Source organism: Rhamphochromis longiceps, linkage group LG15 (assembly GCF_057381845.1).
Source record: "Rhamphochromis longiceps isolate RC_006_pf linkage group LG15, R_longiceps_female_GT1.1, whole genome shotgun sequence".
Taxonomy (NCBI): domain Eukaryota; kingdom Metazoa; phylum Chordata; class Actinopteri; order Cichliformes; family Cichlidae; genus Rhamphochromis; species Rhamphochromis longiceps.
This window is the reverse complement of record NC_140571.1, coordinates 25,560,145-25,582,250: the sequence shown is the minus strand read 5'-3', so window position 1 is coordinate 25,582,250 and position 22,106 is coordinate 25,560,145. Positions and strand designations below refer to the sequence as shown.

The window sequence follows — 22,106 nt, the reverse complement described above, 5'->3', positions numbered from 1 at the left end:
GAACTGAACAGCATCAACAGGTCACCTGTGTTCGTGTTGCCTCCTTTGTACGGCATTGAGCCGATGGCCCGCAGAAGCGCCGGTCTGGTCTGGTGTTCGTTCAGGTTGAACTCAGTCCTGGCGTCATCACTGTACTGGACCACGCCTACCCGGGTTTTTTCCTCGCCGATATGAAAGGCTCCGGCAGCCGCAGAGATGAAGGAGCGTATGTATTTGAAGTTTGGCCTGCCCACGCTCCAGGAGCCGTCCACCAAGAACACCACATCGCCGATGACGCTGGCAGAGCATCCTGCAAAAAAAGTTCAAGAATGAAAAGGAAGAAAACGCTGAACATTAAACAGAAAATGTAATTTTTCTGCCCCCATATGTGAGTAATAGCCTTGGACTTTAGGTTTATTCAGTGGCAGTACTTTCTCGATAACGTTAATATTCTTTGTTGAGACTAAAAAAAACCCACTCAGTGTTATTTTAGATTAAATAATGATTTGCATTGTTCCACTTTTGGCTCTCTCGTCTGAAAGTCAATTTGAGTGGATTTGTTTGGTTAATGCTTGAAATTAAGGCCTGAGGGTTAAACTAAGATGTCAGTAAATATCCCACTCATGAAGTTGAATCCTGTACATGTGCCAGAAAAAGCATTTGCTAACAAGTGACTCAATGAAGCTTCAGAAGTTGCTGGCTACATCAAAGATCATCACGCCAAACAGCTCAGCAGTGCTGGTGTTCACGTCCTGCCACTGTGTAGACCTGAATGTGGATGTTTCTTCGGATTTTTGGGTTCTTCTCTCTAACGTTAGAACCTTCAGCTTCCAGTATAAAGTGGCATACTTTTAGTTGCCTAATCCTAAACTTTTAAACAGACCTTAACCACTAAAATTTTACTTGGGGGTGTTAAGATGTTGGATTTACTCGCATTCACTTTTCTCAGCTCAGCATGTTTTAAAGTCATTATTTTTTGTTAATTTAGACACTGTTTGTTGAACCAGACTTCATTGTCTCTCCTCTGCCCTGCTTTCTGGGAGTTTCCTCGTGACTTTTCCCTCATGAAGAGAAGGAAAAATCTGCACAACCTCGTCATCGTGTGCAGAATGGGGGCCAGGGCAGCAGTGGCAGAAGCAGCGCTCTTGTAAATCAGCATCTGTAATGGTTTCCACTTCTCTCAGCACTTCGGGGCTGGGTTCAGCTCACTCCCACAGCTCCAACAGCAGCAACCTCCCACCACACCTATGACCCCCGCCGCACTGAGCATGTGCAGCTTCCCCCGTATTGGCATAACTGCTCGGCAGGGAACCAAATCGATGACCAAATCCTTCAGAGATTTATGGGGGCCTAATTTTGATTATTGCTATACAATGGGGTGTTTGTAGAGCCTTCCTTCACTGCTAAGCTCACACTGATGAACACCGCCCAGAAGAAAACCCACGAACAAAAAGTCGAGGAGGTATGGCAGTGGATTTATGACTCATCATTATCTGAGTAGGAAGTGAAACCCCTGGTCAAACTAAGGTGTGTAATAAGTGAACAAAAGTACTCACTGGCTGAATCTGAAGAGTCTGGTTTCCTGGAAGTTCCTCTTGTGCTTCCACTAGATTCAACTGTAAGACAATGAAACAATCGCGTAATTACAAAAGTCAGTTCATATTATCTATTGTGCTGAAATTATCCTCAGGAAACCCAATATCTTTACAGTGATGACATGTTATGAATCATTTTCTGTCACTGTTTTTCTTCATGTGAAGGCAGACCTCTGAAATCAGCCCAACTCTTGTGTTTTAAATTTCCCTACGTAGGATTTATCCTCTCATCAGAGGGTTTCTTGAGCAATTTTTCCTTTTTCGTGATGCAACAAACTTCCAAATGAGCTCCCAAATGGAGAAACTGTCAGGTTGATGTCATAGTTTGTGTAGGATTTCCAGCATAGCTCAAGCTCAGAGGGCTTCTCAGATCATCAGTTGTCCCCACCAAAAACTGCTGCCATGATGTCAGTGAAGACCTCAGTCAAAGCCTGAAATCTGGGTCAGTGTCCCATTTCATACTTTTGCTTGTAAACATCATAAACATGGTTTAGGCCTATCCCTGGTTTGACAATCCGAAGAAATCCTTTCTTCCTCTGAACACCAAAGTGCTTTACATTTTATTTACAAGTTGTTATCTTTAAATGTCTTCAGTCTTTTCTATTGGTTGATTTTTAGCTACAAACCTCTCCTTGGAGTGGTTTCCTCTAACTTCTGTTCATGTATGAGTAAAAACCATAATCAGTATGACTTTATTCCTCATTGTATTTTACAATTGTTTGGTCCGAAACAGAATTAGGCATAAAGGGTACTTTTTGTAAATTCTTTCTTCCTTTTTTTTAATGATCAAAAATGGTAAAAAAAAAAAAAAAGTCTTTATATGGTGTTAAATGAATCTGAACTAGGGCCAGGCTTAAAAAAATATCTAATACCTCTTAGTGCAATAAGATGGTGCAGTATGTTAATACAAACATTATTTGAAGGTACTTTTTCAAAAATGACATTCTGCAAAATGTACATAGATCTTTCACCAACAGGGGCAATGTGTTGAAATGTGTGCTGCTGTTATCCTTTGGTATCTGCCCCCTAGTGGTGAACAATTTAGTAACATGTTAGTAAGGGTGATTCCAAAAACTACCTTTAATTATGCTGTCCCTATCTCCTGGAAAAATCTGAGCTGATTACTATGTGGGAATTTAAGTCGGTGTTATAGAACTGAGAAAATAATATTGGTAGACGTTGTGTCCACTGACTGTAGCGTTTGACAGTTGTATTTGTGTGTTTATGCTTATATCAGTTATCTTTTAGGCCAGGTAACTCTTGAAAATAGGTTTTTAATCTCACCAAGACCTTTACCTCAATAATAACAGGCTGTAATATTTCAAAAATGTCTTCAGCCAAGTGACCAAAGTGAATAATGAAATTTTATCTTTTGGTGCTGGAACTGTTGATTATGGTAAAGTAATATAGAGGAAAAATGTTGATGGAAATCTGTGGTAGACACGCTACAGGTTGCTGTTTTCCAAGTGCAGAAGAACAAATTGTTTTTGAATTGCAAAAGGGTCAAAAGAAGCGATGCCTACTTATAAATTCTCATTGCACAACTTAATGTAGCCATTATTTTTGCACAATACAATTTGAGCTGCTCTTGTGTCTTTTTTCTGTAATTAGGTAGTGGTAAACTATTCAAAAAATTCTGTAAATAGTAAAACCCCTCCCTTCTGCATTAAAAAAAACTCACCTTTGAAGTCATGTTGTTCATGCTGTTCCTCGTGCCTGTTTTCAATTGTCTTGTTTTTGCTTTCGAATTTATGGTATCAATGAGTAAGCCAAAGACAATTTTCTGTCTCTCCTAAGTAACTCTCAGACTAATAACCAGTAAAAGCAGCAGTTGAGAAAAAAGGCTCACCAGCACGATTGCTTGGTGGATTTTTTTCTAGAACTTCTGACCATATCACATGGCACCAGCAGAATGGAAACTGTATACAACTGGAATCTGTCCTGGCTGGCTCCCTGTGCTGCAGATTTGCTTAAATCTGTCAAGTCAGACTTTTAGTCTACAGTTTTTAACTTTGGCAAAACTAAAAATTGTCTTAACTGACTCCAAATGTCATGCTAAATGGACCTTGTGGTGAGCTTGCTTTGTGATTTACTGTTTCCAGGATAAAGAATTAAATACAAACCTATTTTTAAGTCAAATTAAAGCAATTTAAATAAAGAAATACATTTGAGGTTGTTTCCTTGAATGACGAACAGTCTGCTGTACTGAAACACCAAAATACTGAAACGAATGTAGAAACCGAGCAATGTTATTAACATATACTGGTGAAAGGGCAACACCTGGCAGGTGTCTCTCTGTTATCTTCCACACTCGGTGTTAGTTTTTAGCTTTTTTTTAAGCTTTTTACGGGACATCTGGCATTGATTTCCACAAGCACACAAATGCAGAGACACGGTGACTCACGTGTGATCTGGCCGGAGATGGGCAGACTCTGCTCTGATCCAGAATATGCAGTTATCGTTACGACATAATCCACATCTGGAGTCAGGTCTGAAATGGAGGTCTTAGTGGCAGATGCAGGCAGAGTAAATTCTTTTGTTGGTTCTTCTACAAGAATGCACAAAGTCAGAGGGAAGTCATTAGGAAACTATTACATGACTTGATTTCTCCAAGAGTCAGTACAGGGCTTCAGAAAAACCTGATTTCGACTGCTGACCCGGGGACTGGAATAGCTGTGTAAACACACAATAGTACAATCGATTTGATAAAAAAACAACTTTCTTTGTTACTATAAAACACACATTATTTTAACCCTTTAATTCCCCTGAATGTTCCATAAGATGAATGCTAATTATTTGTTAAAAAATATCTTAGCCTCAGCTAATAGAAATGAACAATATTAACACATTATATTTAATGTCAAAACTTTCTCTAATATTTCTGTGCCTCTAATAACTGAAACTGTAAAACTTACAAACTAATTTTCAGTTACTTTTTTATTTAACAAAAAACAGAAACGTAAAAATATTTACTGTTATATATTAGGCCTATTTCTTGACAAAATATATCAACCTTGGTGTTTATCAGTTACCCATCCTAGCTTATTTATTTAGTATTTGTTTTTAACATCATTTGAAACGTTTCTAGGTTGACCTTTTTGTAGGTTGACTTTTTTTTTTTTTTAATAAAAATGACTCTTGTTTTGCTATCTCAGCAAAAAAAAAAAAAAAAAAAAAAAAAAAGATAACTGGCTAATCTATTTGCTAATTGACATGAATAGAAAGGCTAATGTTAAAGTTAGCTATATGGGCAGTTAGTCAAGGTATGTAACTGTTATCCTTATTTCTTAGTCAATATGGAAGTGCAAGCTACAGTTTTGGGGTTTGGTTAGCTAGCTAATAGTATGTAGCTGTTACAACTTGTTGTTGATGAATATACATATTAAAGCTAATATTAGTTCTGTTACTTAGCTCGTTCAGCAATAGCAATGATATGTCACATTCACATCATAGCCTCATCAATTTAGTCCTTGTAAAGCCTTCATGTTGAAAAGCTAATAATCTCAGTACCTGTTTCTTGTCAGAAAAGATCTGTTATTGAAAGTAATATGCTACTCACTTAGTACACTTTCTTAAGATGGCTTTTGAATAGCAATTGCCAATAAATAACTAAACATTACCTCTGTTAAATAAAAAAAAAAGTGTTTCACTTACTTTTACTTACATGTTTGTATTTAAACTGATGCTAGTTTTGTTAACTAGCAACAGTACGTCCCTTACCTGTCAATGATTTAATAGTTCTGTGTCTGTGTTTGATCGTATGTGAGTGGACGTTAATTCTTTTAGTTAGTAACAGCACATTGCATACCCCTGTGAGTGTTTGAATGTTAGTTAGATGTAAATGACATATTTTTACTATCTACATTTGACTTTGCTGATGTTAGCTCTGTCAGCTATTAAAAGTATGTCTGTGTTTGATTGTATATAAGTTGATGTTAATTTTAGTTAGCAACAATAAGTCACTTACACCTGGCAACATTTAAATATATATAAGCTAAAGTTAGTTCTATTACTCAGTGTATGATGTTAGTGCTATTTTTTCCATGCATAAGAAGAAACTTGTACTCACGTAAGTTTTACTAACAATTTTTGAAATTATATAGAATACAGAAGTCTTAGTTGAGGACATTTTACTGGGTTCTGAATGATGATTCTGAAATATGAGTTGGTGACTATCAGCATGCAAACTAATGTTAGTTCTATCAGTAAGTTAGTATAATATAGTACAAGTATATATACTCTAAGGCTGTGCTTTGTGAAGATGTTGAAACAGCACATGGTCTTTCTGAAAGTGGTGAGTTATTTTGGGTAAAGTCTTGGATCATTTGAAATAATAGCTCTTCTTTTTAAATCTATGCATAAATATCTCAGCTATTACATAAAAGGTCTTACATGTGCATGCCTGAGCTAAAGTAACACAGATTGCAGTTTGCAATGTCAGTGCTGGCAAAGTTCAGCGCTGGCAACCGATGATAAGATTTCTCCATTCATAATGTTTTTCCTTTTTTATCATTAGAAGCTCCTGGAGCTAAACTTGTGTCTGCAGAAACCTTTAGATAATTGCGGTAAGTGCTGAGTCCTGTCAGGTTGAGTGAAATCTTTATGACACTTGTAATGTTACAGGCATGGCACGACAGAACCTGCAGGTTTAATGAGCACCAACCTGTGTCTGAGGTCACTTCTATTCTGTAACCCTGTATCCTCGACCGTGGTCTCCTCCACATCATTTCCACTGAGTTCTCACTTAAAATCTTAAATCTTAAGTCTGATGGAGAGTCCACTGTGAAGAAAAAACATCAATGCAGTTAGCACTTTATCTTTAAGAGCGAAGTGTATTGTAGTGATCATTATAAAAAAGGACCAACAGTCAACACTTCCAAGGTGAAGTTAGACAAGTTCACTGTTGGTGCAAACAACACAAGACGCACCAAACTACAAATGAGAGGAAAGCCATTTTGAAGACAAAAAAATGACCTCTGTTTGGCTCGTGTGGCTACAATCAACAACTCAGGCAACAGACCAAGACAACAAACACAACACAACGGTATCTAAAACTTAGGAGGGACACACAGAGGGTTCGTATATGAGACCTGGTGAATTTTGGGCGTGATCATGAATATGGAAGCAAAAAACAGGTCAAATGAATTTTAAGAGCAACAAGCGATGGCATGTATTTAAAAAATGCGTTTGAGGAGTCTTTATTCGACTCGTATGGGATTTACCCTCACATCTTTTATGTAACATTTTAAAATCTTTGTTGATTGGTAAAACCAGAGTTATAAAATTAAGACAACAGCATCTAAAATGGAAAATTCAACATCAAACACTTAAGACATGAAGCATAATCAATCATAAATGGTATTACTGACACCATTCTTCAGCCACATAGCTTTATTGTGAGACTTTTTTGTTTTTATATCCTGACATTGCTAATTCAATCTTATTAAATGAACTTAATTTTTTTTTAAATATTGCATTGATTCAGTTTAAATGGGGTCCTAAGGAACAAAACTTTTAAGGAATTAAAATTTGAATGATGACTGTTTTCTGATTAAGATTTCACTGCTATTACCTGGTGTTTAAATTTGAACATTAACAACTCAACAAACAGTATTTCCCAACTCCATAATTACATGGCGATCCCTAGAGGGAACAGCCACAATCATAATGATAATAATAGTAATAATAATAAAATATAATTATATTTAAAAAATATTCAATTGTTTTGGCCTGTGTTTGCTTCCGTACCTCTCATGGATGCAGATAACAACGCCTTTTAAATATTTTGAATCCTGAAATGTTTGTGGCTGGTGATGTCGTTTTTTTTTTTTTAATTTTGAAAATCACCAGTCACGATCTCCTCCTGTCAGCTAACTCCAACATGGACTGACGGACATCCAGCAGTCTGTCCATGACCTCAATCCAACACAGGATGTTGAATTGACCAAGAAAGTGCTGATTATACAATGGATAAAGACCGGAGTCATCACTCTCATTGTCTCCATTGCAAACCTCATAAAAGAATACACAATGTGAGTGCAGACATGTGTACATCTTTTTCTTATGTTTCCAAAGAATCTACACCAGAGGTTCTTAAACTATTTAAGTCTAAAAAAAAGGATCCATAATCTACCTTTGTTGGAAATTTACCATACAGTTAAGACTCCAAGAATACTTCTAGGATTCGGATCATAGTTTAAGAACCACTGGTCTTTGTCATGTTAACCAGCAAACCAAATTGACATGGAGGATAATAATTATATTTATTCACAGAGCATGTCTCTAAACGTATGTTATCAACTTCTTTCCACAAGCAACAAAACAAGCAGATCATGCACGTGTACATGAAAAGTTGTTGACAACAACTTAGGACAATGAACAAAAAGTTTCCATGTACACGAGGGACCACAGACTGTTTTTAAAGAAATATTTTAAAATGATATTCTTCAGGTTGGGGTGCTTATTTATGATGCTCTAGCTTGCTATCAAGATAATACACAAAGATATTGACTCTAACTTGGTGCTACAAAAAAGGCATTCAGTCACAATATGGCTTTAAATAGCTGAATATAAACACAACTGTCTGTCTGCCTCAGGCACAAAAGCAGAGACAAATCTGTTTCTATAACAGGAAGTGTAACTTTGTTCCTGACAAATGAGAATAACGGTTTTCAGTAATTTCTTTCTTGTCAATAAATCCCACACAAAGCTCCCAAGTGGTTTATATTTTTCAAAGTGATTGAGTAATTTCCAAAAACAGCTGTTCAAAGCTGAAGATTTTGGCGAACATACAGGAAAGCACACATTTGGGACTATATTTAGAGGCAGATTAACACAAATATGGTGCCCATGTTTGCCAGAATCAAAAACTGAGTCCATCAGTGTTCCGAGGTCTACAGTGGAGCTCTATAGCAAATAGAAATATTAAAGAAGGTGACTTATTACCAGAAGGAAACATCTGCTGTTAGTTTGGGTCTTTTTGTGGGATTGGTTGACTGTAAAGAAAAATGCACGATAAACCTCTGCATGTAACAAACAGGTGGAAAAACTGTGTCTAGTTCTTAATCTTTTCATGCTGCAGGAAGTTTATCAGCACATGTTCGCAGCGGGTAACCTGAACTCCGGAGTTTGTGATCATCTCATCAACCTTTCCAGCTGCACGGATTAAAAAAATCTAAATACAGATGATCTAGCTACAGTTTATAGATTAGCCGGGATTTCTAGACCACCAACCAGTTGTTTTTATGTTAGTGTGGGGGAGGGGTGAAGAATATCACTGTAAAATATTGTCGTGAAGCCAAGACCTGGGGGGTCAAGGCTTGACCGGGGAAGGTTACAGGACGTTAAAAATGGAGGAACCACCAACCTGGTGAATCAATTCAAGGGCCGCGTGGGGGAGGGGGCCGCTGCTTCTGTTTCCGAACGGGGGGTATCACAGCCAAAAACTACCCGACAAACTTCAGCTTTTAATCCAGACACACACTGTTACCATCCACACGCACATTCATCCACATTTTAAACACATCCAGGGCTCGGTTCTAAACTGATTTTATTCTGCAGTTCTTGCTCTGAAATGGGACTGTTTGGAGCCGAGCCCTTCCCGTTTGGAGGCTTCTTTGTGTTCAAGGTGTTTCAGCCTTTAAGTCCGGCCCTAGCATCAAACTATTGTGGAATATATGTGACCCATTACTGTGCCGTGACCCCTGGAAAGGCAGCCAGGGCCCCCCGTTGGGACATTAAAGACAGAGAGGGGGTCTCAGGAGGTCAGAAAGTCTCTTGGAAAGGAGAGAAGAAGAAACTTTCCTTCTTTCTTTTTTAACTGTGCTTTCTTCTGCTTTTATTCTGGGATGATCCAGATTTCAGTGCAGCCAGTTGTCTCCTGTCCTAACCTCTGAAACCTCTGGAAAATAACGCGAAACTCATATTTTGTCTTTCCGTTCCATCAGGAGAAAAGACGTAGGGAGGGCTTTTTCCTCCCTCCTTTTTTCCTCTTCTACTTTTTTAAAACTGGAGGAATGTAATCTGTAGTAAAATGCAGTCGGGGATTTCGAGCAACGGCGCCACCTGGCGTTAAAAACTTAGACTGCATTTAATTTTAATCACATTTTTTTTCCTTTCAACATTTAAGAACAAGACTGCTTTGGTTTTCAATTACAGGAAAAAGGTGATGATATTCTCACCGTATATCTGATTTTTTTTTTTTGTTAATCACCAACATGAAGCCACATCTAACTACACAATTAAATCTGAGCTGCATTCGTGCTCTCATTAAAGTTGAACTTCACGGTTTGACATGCTTCGAAAACAAAAGTAATAATACAAAAACCCTCCCGTCTAGAAACTCAAACTCAATGTATTTCAAGCTGGGGTCGTTTTTCTCTTCAAGCAGAAATTCTTGATGGAAAAGTGAATCACTGGATCACAAAAAATCATCAAACAGAAGTTAAAATCAGAAGTTCAAACAAATCAATCCACAGGTACACATTTGCTTCAGTGATTTTTTTTATTCATTTAGACTAAAAGTGCAGCTACACACAGCAGGCAGAGGAGAGACAGAGGTGAGAGGAGGTGGAAGAATTCAGATGTGTTGAATTAAAAGAAGTGGAGGAGGAGGAGCGGCTTTACCTTGCTCCTGGGCCTGAGAGGAGGACAGCAGCAGTGCCAGGACGGCAGCAACCGCTGCCAGAGAGAGCCTGCTCTTCATCTTCGGCTCCGCTGGTCTCAGCAGTGCATGAATGAAACTGCGAGAGGAACCAAGGAGGCAGTTAAACTCCCTCAGGGCTTCATAAGACTGTTAATCCTATCTGAACGAGAACCTCGGAGCTCATTAATCTTCATTCAAATCTACATCAGGCTGAAAAGTTATCAGAATACGCCGCTTTGGAGAGAGGAATGAGTCTGAAAGTCATCCTGACGCTTGAAAAAGTTCCACAAGCAGCGACAAAAGACTTACACGACAAACTTCATATGTATAAATGTGTAAAACTCGCCAAAATCTACATATTGAAACTTTTAAAACTTCCGACAAAAATCCCACAAAAGCAAATCATTAGCTCATCTTTCCCCGTAAAATTCCGTTTTTCCACTTTCTAAAGGAGCTCGAGTTATTGTTGCATTAACTCTGCAGACTCCAATCAAGTATTTCATATCTCCGCCTGATGAAAATGACCCACTCTAACGGGCACAAAGTCTTTCCATTTTATCTTAATGGCGAGTTGAGCCGTAGCGCCGTGCGCAATTACGCACGGCAATGTCGAGAAAGAATCCACGCATTCACAAAATAGTCCAAATAAATATAGAAATGAATGGAATATTATTGAATTCAGATAACTCAACATTTAAACCTGAAAAAAGCCTGTAATAAGTCGTGACAAAAATAATCCCCCACAGATGGTACCAAAAATGTAAAAACCATGCACGACTGACCTATAGAGATGGCTGGCTGAATTTTAGTTTTGCTTAAAAAGAAAAAAAATTAAAAGGATAAAGGTTTCGCTGTAGACCCCCAGCCCGACACAGGGGAGAGTGAGGTGGTACGGAGTTGAAGTCAGGGCGCTCCGCGGATTTCTGCTTCCCAGACGCGTCGGCGAGCCTCCTTCCAAGTGGGAAGAGTCTCCACACAATCTGCTACTTAACAGGGGGGCTGCTCCCAGCTCTGCCTACCCCGCCGCGAGCTCTTACGACATCCAGCCGGGCCAAAAGTGATGTGTAACCTCTGAAAATGCAGCACGGAAGGACTCACACACTCGGAAACTTTTACATAGTTTTCTGCATTCCTTTCCGGTGATGAAGGGCTTCTGTGCGTCTCGGCCGCAAGGAGACAGCAGCAGAGCGGGGTCGCGGGGGATTAGTGGGGGAAAACTGTCAGAGGTTTTTACCCACTTTAAATTTTGTGAATCAACGGGAAAATATTACACAGTCTAATAAACGAAACCCCGCGTCAGTCTTTTCCTTTTTAATCTGGAGTCCAGGGCCGGAACTGAAGTTTCTGGGGTCCTGGCAGGAGCTCACTAAACTGGAGCAGCTGCTTCAACTCAGTTCCACTCTGTGATCTGAAAGGTTACTCATAATATAAAGAATATACATGCAGTGTCTTAAAGGAAGTCCAGATATTTATTATATTTTTTAAAAGGACAGGATGTAGATTTTACTATAATAGCTCCAAAGTTGATCTGTGGCTTCCAGCATTCATCTGTTTTTAAGGTATCCAAAATAAATTGTTACATTATCAAGACTCCACTGTATGATACTGGCAACTCTGGTGTGCAGAGGCAAAATGACCCCAAAATTATTAACTTCCCCCAAATGATTACATGTTCATACACTCCACTTAGACCATCATTGATTTTAGTCTTACACAGCACCCTATGAGTCCTAAAATATTAGGGCACTGAGGGATGGTACCACCAGTACTTCCAACTGAACCTATAATTTGGTACAGTAGATACCACAAAATACAGTAACTGACAATTTGTCAAAGCACATAAAAAAAATCCACCCTTATTTCTAAAGTTTCTGCTCCCAAAATTTGTTAAAGTAACTCTGAAATTGCTTGGCTGTTGTAATCCTTTGTTATGGGGCCTCTTTAATTATTATTTTTTAAACCCAACTGTCAAAACTTTCTCAAATTCAACGCAGCAACCTGAGTTATGATTTTCTGAACATTGATATTTTCCAACTTTTAAGGGTATCAATTAAATTATTTTTACTATCTTTTCCAAAAATATCCAAGTTTTCACAATTTTAAAGGTACAGTGTGTAAAACCTCACCAATGGACAAAAGACTGCAATCAACTGAGTTCTGTTTTTTTAACTCCTCCCATTTCAACAACAACAGAATCCTAACTACAGTGGTTGCTGTAGCTCAAACAAGTCTGGCCACTGTTCATCTGTAGTGAGTGTAGGCTGTCAGCACACTGTTTACCTCAGCTGTCATTATGCTGGGTTTCCACATCAATTTACTCTGGAGTGTGCTTTTACATTTTGAATAAGAGTCGATGATTAAGAAAAGCTCAGTTCTGTCCAGTGATAGCAGTAAGGTGTCATTGGAGGAGAGTGGGGATGTCCTGAACTTTTCTGAATTAACTCTCATATAATGTGAGAATGCAGTGTATATATGAGAGGAAAAGTGTGATTTAATAAAAAAATATTAACTGGCGAAATGTTAACTTACAACCAGCTGTGGTTGTTGTTGCTTAGCCGGCCCATAGCTGTCTGCAGACGGCAGGGTTGAATGTCTATTCTACTGACGATAAGTACTTTTGACTATGTTGGCAATAAATGATCACGAGCTGAATGTTGATGGAAAAAGACTAATCTCCATGTTCACTATTTCCATATGAAGGAGTTATTATTTACACTCATCCAACTCACAAAATACACGAGAACTGCATATTTTACCTTATGTTTAAATGTTATTTTGCTGTTGCTACTGTTATTGTATTATTGTAAGGTGACCTTGAGGGTCTTAAAGGTGCCTATAAATAAAATGTATTATTAATATTGTTATTAGTAATAGTAGTTGTAGTAGTAGTAGTAGTATATTTTTCTAGTTTGATTAACGATAACAGACATAATCTAAAGTTTTTATTTGATACCAACAACAAACTTCTTCATCCTCCTCACTTTGCTATCACTCCAATATCTTCTAATGACTGCAAAAAAATTCACCGGCAAGATCAATAGTATCAGATCACAGCTCAAGTCTGTACCCCTTTAACCACCCAAGTCACTCACCCATTTCTGTTGTCTGAGTTCAAACCATTTCTTCAATAGCTCTTTTGGATATAGTCTCACATATCCGCACTTTACCCTGCCAAACCGACATTATGCCTCCTAAATTCATTAAAGAGTTTCTCCCTGTCATCTCCTCCAGCTTCTCTCTATTGTCAATCAATCCCTTTTTATCAGTCAGTTCCAGATTACTTTAAAACAGCCGGCATCTTTCCTCTACTAAAAAAACCCTCCTTAGATCCCACTGTTTAAAACAATTAAAGGCAAATTTCCAAACTCTCATTTATTTCCAAACTCCTTGAGAAAGTTTATGCTTGTCAGCTCCTTCAGATTGTTGAAGGAAACATCTTTGATAAATTCCAATGCGGTTACAGACATTATTGAAAATTACTAACGACAACCTTATGCGCTCGGATGAGGCTGAACATCCCATTTTAGTCCTGCTCGGCTTATCTGAAGCCTTTGATACTGTTGATCATGCTACTCTTATTAGCAGACTACAAAACTGGGTTGGCATCAGTGGCACTGCTCTCAAATGGTTTTCTTCATACTTATCAAACAAATATTTCAGAATTCATATTAATCGATGTATATTGTAATCTGTAATGCTCGTATGTGGAGTGCCCCAGGGCTCAATCCATGGACCAGTTCTGTTTCTTTTATATATGTTACCGCTGAGCCAACAAATTGATGGTTTTATTGGAATCTCCTACCACTACTATGCAGATGACACACAGTGACATTTTTCTGTCGAGCTCAACAACCTCTCCTGTCTCCTGTTTTGATTTTGTTTTTTGCCATTATTAATGGGATCTATTCTAATTCTCAGTTCCTGTAGACCTGAGGTTCCAGTGCTCAGCCCAGGCAGCTAAGGCAGGTATTCAGTACAACGGCCCCCTCACCAATAATATACAATCATCTGCTAAAAACCTCGGTATCACTTTTGATCAGCAGCTGAATTTTGAAAATCATATCTCAAAGATTACCCAGTCTTGTTTCCTTCATTTGAGAAATATTGTGAAAATCAAACTTTTAATGTCAGTAAGTCATCTTAAACTTTTAGTACACACTTTGATTATTGCAATTTACTTTTCACATGTGTCTCTCAGTCCACCAAAGCTCATCTTCAATAGGCAGCAGCAAGGCTGCTAACAAAACTAGCTGGCAGTCTCATATTACACCTATCCTTGCATCCCTTCACTGGCTTTCAGTGTAATTCAGGATCTACTATAAAATTCTGTTATAAACTTATATAGCTGCTTATTTACCTGAGCTTCTAACATCTTATCCATGCAGCCGACCTCTCAATCGTCTAACCAGGGCCTTCCTATCCTCGCTGTGATTTTAAAAACAGAGGTGATCTGTGCTTTTGAGGTTGTAGCGCTCAAACTGTGGAACAGCCTTCCTCAGTCAATCAGATCGGTTATTTGTTTTAAGCGAATGCTGAAAACTCTTTTTTATAGAGTTTCATTAATCCGTTCCCTTCATTCGTTGCCATAGTTTGAAACCATGTGTGCATGTATGTGTGTATGTTGGAATAAATGTTTGTCGGTGTGGCTGATTATGTGTGTATTTATGTGTTTGTATGTTTTAACATGTACATTTATCTTCAGTATGTGGCTCTTATTTGAACTGTGAAGCACTTTGTAACTCTGTTTTGAAGAGTGCTATATAAATAACTTTGTTATTATTATTATTTATTTATTTATTTATTTTATGTTTGTTTTAGAGCCTTGGCTTCAGTTCAGGGGCTATATAGTTTGAAGGAGCTATTTATGGTCTTGATATTTAAAGTAACTTGTAAGGTTTACTACATATGTGGTCCATCTCTAGGCAACTACCCAAAACATAATTAGACGGAATGACGGCATTCATCTCCTCCACGTGGAAGCCACGGCAACGTGGCGGCTTCCACAAACCTGCTCCTATGTATTTTTAATAGATTAATTCTAAGTTTACAACTACACATCAGTTTTTAAAAGATGTAAATACACACTAATAAATGGATATTTATGAGCATACAAGCTTTTTTCCTGTTAAATAACAAAAAAACAAAACAGAAAAAGACTCACTGTAACTTTAAGATGAAATAAATCTTAACTCGCAACTAATCTAAAGGTAGTTGTAGAGCCCTCAAATGTATACATGTGAGCTTGTAACAATCCTAACTGATGAAAAACTAGGATTAACATGTTACAAAAAACTTTTGTCTCAAACCAATAAACAATATGACAAAAAGGCAACATAAGAAAATCTGTTACATTTACATGTCACATTGACAGGCATGTGTTGTATTTAGCATATGTAACTAAACAAAAATGCCGTTACGTTTTTTAAAGGACCTTTTTAATAAGAACTGAAGTAAAACCTTCACCAGGAGGGGGCAATGTTTGACCAGTGGATGTCAACCTCCTGCGCCATCTTGTGGAGCAAATTGGTATTACACAAAAGTACAGCCCAGCCCTAGTTTACCTTCATTTGGTATCTTTTAGACACAAAGGTTAAGTGGTTATTTTTACACAATCTGTGTCAAGCTTTTGTTCGGTTCCACTGTGGTGGCCTCTTTTGACACGGGAGCAGCTCAAGGTAGATTTTATTACATTTGGTTACTTTTAAACTATTTTAAACAAAAGGTACAGGAATGGAGTGCAGCAATGTTGTTTAGAAATAAATTGTATTGTGTTATAACCTTAGTGTCTATCATACCACCATTTTTACAACAAAATCAGCTGTTAAATCATGTTCAACGAAATGAAGAATGGACTATTTAGCACCTCCTGGAGGCTGAGAAGCTCTCATCAGCTCAGGAGAACAGCAGCACAGACACATTTCCAACCACCCCTGCTGCTTATTACTTAAATATTTCTCCAGCATTAGTGTTATTTTATGCAGACAGGTAGCAGTTACTCTCTTTGTGTCTCTGTCTGTGGTTTTCAGCACTGTTTAATCACAGAAGCAGCATGTTATCTTTCACAGCAGATTCCTTTCTGTTGGTTTTCATTCAGATGGGAGCTGCAGCTCATCTGGGTACTTTAAAGTGTTAAATGATCTGTGGTGGGTGTGGGCTGATAGCAGAAGTGGCCCGGGGCTGACATGCTCGGGTGAATTAAAACAGACAACAGAGAAGAACCCACCCAACAGAAACTGCAGATGAACGTGAGGTCTGTGCCAAGAGAAACATGTATTCTCAGAAGGTTTCTCATAGTGCTCCCTGCTGGATTCTCCTTTCTCTTATTTTTGCACATATACACGAACACTCCAAACAATATCTCATTATTAAGAAGATTAAATGTCTCATTACAGTTTTTTCTGAATGCTTAAACCCTAACTGTGATTCCTGTAGCACAATCTCTAAAACTATTCAGACTTATAGCAAAACCACTCACTGAGTTTGCAAAACTAAAAGCACAAAAACTGCTTTGCACTCAGTTTGCAATTTTGTAACACACACTTTGCAAAACTGTAGGCACAATTCACTGCACAACACTCAATTACCAAATTTCCAACACACTCCTAGCAAAAGTATACACATGTATGGCTATCATTAACACTAATTTGCCAACTGTCTGGCACACTTTCACATGTGAAAACTTTTTTAGATAATTAGTTCACTTTGCAATCAGCCTAAGCACTATAATACAGGTAAGCTGTGTGTGCGGAGTACAATGGAGGGAGCAGAAAGAGTGAGAAGTAGAGGAGGCCGAGGAAGAGGACGTGGAGGTGAAGAAGTAGGATGAAGAGGACAACAAGGACAAGGAGGAGCAAGAGGAAGACGAGGAGGGGGGAGAGGAAGATGAGGAGGGGGAAGAGGAAGGGTAGGAAGAGTAAGAAATAGAATTGCTGATGACATCAGAGCTACAATAGTGGACCATGTAATCAACCGTGGAATGACCCTGAGGGTAGCTGGCCAATGGGTCCAGCCTAACTCGAGCCGCTACACTGTAGCAAGTACCATAGGGACATCTTGAAATGAGAATCGGTTAGTACAGTCACTTCGCACAAAGATTTGTAGCACTGCCATATGCCAATGAGAAACACACCAATACCATTGATGTAAAAATACTGAAATTGTTACTTTACAGAATTGCTAGATGACCAGATGCTGGGGGCAGAGGAAGCATGTTCACTGCAGACCAAGTAACCCATATAGTCATTATGGCGATTGCAAATAATCTTATACTTGGAAATAAACACTTGTGTTTGTTTTGATGTGTGTGAATAAACACCAGTACTTGAAGTTTGGATCCCTCTATGCTTATGGATCTATGACAGAAGTAGCTCAAACTGACATAGCCTACCTTGTGCACAGAGAAAGCAAAAGCCAGATGTGTTTTGTATTCATACCATCAGTGTGCAGTTGGCGCATTGTGTGCTTAGTAGATGATGGCTTGTGCGTACTGTTTGATACGGAAACACCATTTTTACGAAGGTGTGAAGAGTTAATCTAGCTGTGTTTGCTTTTGCAAGAGAACTACAATGTTTTGATGATTGGGTGACAGGTTTTCTTATTTGTGTGAAGAGTTTTGCAAAATTAGCCAATAGTTACAAAAAATGTGCTTACGCAATCAGAAAAAACTGTAATCCTTGCACACAGATTACAGAGGCTTCACTGTCAGTCTGTCCTCAAGTCTCTGTTGATTTATTTGGATATGGCGCCCTCCCCTGGCAGAAGAAAGACATTTTTTGTTGCTTTTGTTCGAAGTTTTCAAATCAGTCAAATATGAGAAAGGCTCCCACATGACCACCCCCAGAATAATTAAGAAAAAGAATAATAACTTTACTGAAGTTTATTTAATGCAAAATTTTACATTCATATTATGAATATTTTCTGAGTTAAATGCCCTCAAAGTACATAGGAGTGGGCTGAAATGCATAAGGACAATGAAAAACAACTGAAAAATAACTTTATGCTCCGTTAAAAACTGCAAATAAATATTACACGCAACCCAAGAGTCACAATGCAAAGACTTAATCTTGCAGTTTGTTTTTATATGAGTATCAGTATCATAGTTTAACAGCTGAACTGCACCCGTTTAACATCTGTGATGCAGAGGAACCGATACTCTGGATGTTTGACCTGCTCTTTGAGAATTCACTGCAGAAAACTTCAAAGTGCATTTTGGACAAACGTTCGAGGGTCATATCACCATGTGGGATAGCTGGCTGAACAAAAGTTAAAGCATATGAAAGGTCTTTTTTTTTTTAACATACATTCTGACACCAGGCTCATCGTATAAGCTGCCATGGGTAAAAATACTTTTCAAATACAGTTTTTATAGCATGAAGGCAAACCTTAAATATACTGAAATTAATCAGCTGATTCTGCGACGGTAAAATTACAAACCCTTAAAAATCTAGTTTTTGTCAATAGTGTAGTACCTGCCTTATCCCTTTGGGGACGCTGCTCCTTTTTCATCGCCTCCTAAAGGTAGCCGATATCTCGTTGTCTCTGTGGGGTGAAAGGTCACGCTACAGTGAGCCAAGATGACAACTCTGCGGCCGTTTACATGCGATGATTTGTTTAAATTCAACAATATGTGAGTAGGGTTTCGTTCTTTTAGCACATAAGCTGTAATTTAACGCTGTTTCTGGTGTGACTGATGGGAATGGATGCAGCTTGTGTGTTCGGTGTGCGGCTGCGCCATTCCTGACCAAACTTCATGCAAAAATCACATCATTTAGCGACTCGGGTCATACAGACCTCAACACTTTCAGCATGTTGTTAAACAACCTTCTACGTTTAATAACTGAAAATTATAGTTTTGTTGGCAAAGCTGCTACATACTCGGCACACCGAGACCACGCAGGATTAAGAAGAAGCTGTGTATATATATATGTGTGTGTGGAATTAAAGTCTGTGGGTGTAAGTCGAGCAAAGACATGCCGAATTTTCCTATAGACACAACGGAAACATTTAGGCTATTTGCGTAACTTAAATGCCCATATGTGATGCTAAAAATTATAAATTTGCCGTTATTTCTGTTGAGTTTTGTTCGTTTCTCTCCATGTTAGAATAACGAAAGGGCTTGGTAGGAAATGGATAATTGGATGTGAATGTTAACGGCTCATTGATGTTTTTGTGTGTTTTGTCCATCAGAAACCTGGATCCTCTCACAGAGACTGTATCCTTTACCTGTGTTCTGCTTATTTAAGCTTCAGGGCCCACCCGTGGATGGCATCCACATTTAATTACACCGATGCAGTAATAATAAGGAGTACCTGACATTATATAAAGCGTATTTTAAGTGTGTTTCCTCTTACTCTGGATAGTTTTCTTTAACCTTTGACCTCCAGTATGGGATCCCGTTTTACCTGCAGTACCTCGCTCACTGGCCGGAGTACTTTATTGTTGCTGAGGCTCCTGGAGGAGAACTGATGGGCTACAGTAAGTCCTCCTGCCTCCACAGAGGTTAAGGTCATCTTTTAACTGTCGAGAAACCATGCTAGCCTCTAAAATGACATAATAATAAGTCATACAGGAAAATACATATATTTGTATTTACCTCATCTGGGTGTAGTTTGTGGAGAAGGATGGGAGTGTCAGTCTACATATGTTCTGCCTTGTCCAAAATGTGTCCATTCCCCCTCAAACTAAAATCAGAACAAAACTTCTGTGCAGCGATGACACCACAAGGGCAGGGCATGATTCTGATCCTGTTTTGTTTCATATCCAACCTGATTCATGTGCAGCTTTTCCATGTACCACACAAAAAAAGAAAGGTCAGAGCAGCAGGTCATTTTACGGGGAGGCCTTCAAAAAGCCTAGAATAACAGAGGGCTGATCCATGGAAAGATGAGCCCTAACCTGACTGCTCTGTGATGCTGTGAAACTCTCTCACACATTTATTGAGTTGTAAACGTCCAAAGACTGCCTCCTTACCTGTTCAAAGGTTTGGAGACAGGCTACAGATGACTCCTCCAAAGGAAGTGTGTTATGGATGACTAAAGCTAATTATGCATTGATTCATTTATTTGTACAGCATGTGGTGCCGTTTCATTCTGACATGATTTAGACACTGAAGGTGGCGCGCTGAGCAGACCTGCAGCTATACGCAAGCCTGTTTGAACAGAGGGTGCAGATTTAGAACAGATCCTGGACAGTTTAAAATAAACCCTGTGACTCTCGCCTGAGTCTGAGGTCATGTGGAACTTTCTTGCAGTTATGGGGAAGGCGGAGGGATCTGTGGCTCGCGAGGAGTGGCACGGCCACGTCACCGCTCTGTCCGTGGCCCCGGAGTTCAGACGGCTTGGCCTGGCCGCCAAACTCATGGAAATGCTGGAGGAGATCTCAGAGAGGTTCGTATCAGGACTGGGATGAAAACTGTGCGAGCCTATCCCTCACATTTTCAAATCTCTTGATTTTTGACGTCTGTGACTTTGACCTGTTGTAGGAAAGGCGGATTCTTCGTGGATCTGTTCGTACGAGTGTCCAACCAGGTGGCAGTGAACATGTACAAACGTCTGGGCTACAGCGTGTACAGGACAGTCATAGAGTATTACTCTGCCAGCAATGGAGAGCCAGATGAAGATGCTTATGGTAAGATCGCAGCAGAGTCATTTTATCTCAGAAAGGTTTCTAACTGCATCTGCAGCCAATCAGAAAGTTGCTTCCTTTATTGCCTTCCCCAGCTGTTAAACTCACAGCTGATGTGATTTGCACAGAGACGTTACCATAGCAATGAGCAATATTAAAACGATCCAGGAGACTTGAATTGGTGCACAGATGTACGGCAGCTTTTAGCATCATCATGAATTATTCTGACCTCTGCAGCAGGATGTAAACAACTGATTTTTATGATCTGCATGAAGCAACATGTATCTGAACTGTATTCGAGTGCATTTGACCCCCAAAAGTGCCTCAAACCACCAACCAACTACAGGTCATCTACTAACCTTGGAGATAGTCGATGACGTGCTCTACCTCCCGAGCCACAGCCACCCAAATTTGTTTTCAAATTGGTAAGGACTTGAATATCTCTCATGTGACAGATGTTCCACATGGGGGTCTGTCTCAAGTTCAACCTCTCTTGAGAAATTTGACACTCGTTCAGGTTCATCTCCTCTGTCAGTGCGCCCCAGGGTGGCTGTGGCTACAATGTAGCTTGCCATCACCAGTGTGTGAATGGGTGGATGGCTGGATGTGTAAAGTGCTATACAAATACAGGCCATTACCATTAGCCCCGGTATGCTGTACAGTGTTCCATCATCAGATGTTTTATCGTTTTCCGATTGCTGTCAGTCTGACCGGTGTGGATCTTAAACGTTGGTGCACTGACAGAATACTTAAACTTTTAATTTAACTGCTGATGTTAGTTTTGAAACAGCTGAAACAACAGTGAGAGACTCTAATACAGCCCCGTTCAGCTCACCGACAGCTCTGTGCCTTCTGCTCTAAACTTAAAATAAATTTACATGGTTTTTATTAATTTACGAAGTGTGTTACTAAAGGACAAAACCTGCTGCCTTTCACCTTCAGACATGAGGAAAGCTCTGTCCAGAGACACGGAGAAGAAGTCGATCATCCCACTGCCGCACCCCGTCAGACCCGAGGACATCGAATAACAGCAGACTGTGGCTCTCTGACTCTGTGATACTCGTACATTGATAAACTGTCATTCCTCAGAGAGCCACTGGTCCTACAAAGAGTTTCATCTACTGTAAATATTAAATGAACATTTAGAAAAAGAACACACAACACGTGACTTTGAGCTGATGTTTGTGTAATCGCACAAAGAAAACATACAATAAAGACTCGTTTAAAAAAAATAAAAATAAAAAAAATACTAGAAAAATCCAGAC

General features: G+C 39.0%; 2 protein-coding genes across 4 annotated transcripts in view; one reads left to right on the top strand and one right to left on the bottom strand.

Moving 5' to 3' along the window:
- The window catches only part of col12a1b (collagen, type XII, alpha 1b), a 151,852-nt gene extending 140,588 nt beyond the window's left edge, over nucleotides 1–11,264 (bottom strand). For 2 of the 3 annotated variants that reach the window (XM_085381195.1, XM_085381194.1), the window contains exons 1-6: nucleotides 11,001–11,264; nucleotides 10,200–10,315; nucleotides 6,238–6,354; nucleotides 3,979–4,122; nucleotides 1,536–1,595; nucleotides 26–289 (exon numbers count right to left, since the gene is read on the bottom strand). In XM_085381195.1, coding sequence (XP_085237321.1) covers nucleotides 26–289; nucleotides 1,536–1,595; nucleotides 3,979–4,122; nucleotides 6,238–6,354; nucleotides 10,200–10,278 — 664 coding nt within the window. In that variant the 5' untranslated portion in view covers nucleotides 10,279–10,315; nucleotides 11,001–11,264. The remainder of the gene's footprint in view (nucleotides 1–25; nucleotides 290–1,535; nucleotides 1,596–3,978; nucleotides 4,123–6,237; nucleotides 6,355–10,199; nucleotides 10,316–11,000) is intronic. The other variant, XM_085381193.1, reaches the window with a different exon arrangement.
- A 7,442-nt stretch (nucleotides 11,265–18,706) lies between these two features.
- Nucleotides 18,707–22,103, top strand: naa20 (N-alpha-acetyltransferase 20, NatB catalytic subunit). Its single transcript, XM_085382212.1, has 6 exons — nucleotides 18,707–18,844; nucleotides 19,405–19,429; nucleotides 19,602–19,692; nucleotides 20,468–20,603; nucleotides 20,699–20,844; nucleotides 21,784–22,103. Exons 1-6 carry the CDS (start codon nucleotides 18,792–18,794, stop codon nucleotides 21,867–21,869), a joined length of 537 nt encoding a protein of 178 aa, XP_085238338.1. The 5' UTR covers nucleotides 18,707–18,791; the 3' UTR covers nucleotides 21,870–22,103.
- The last annotated feature ends 3 nt before the right edge of the window (nucleotides 22,104–22,106 follow it).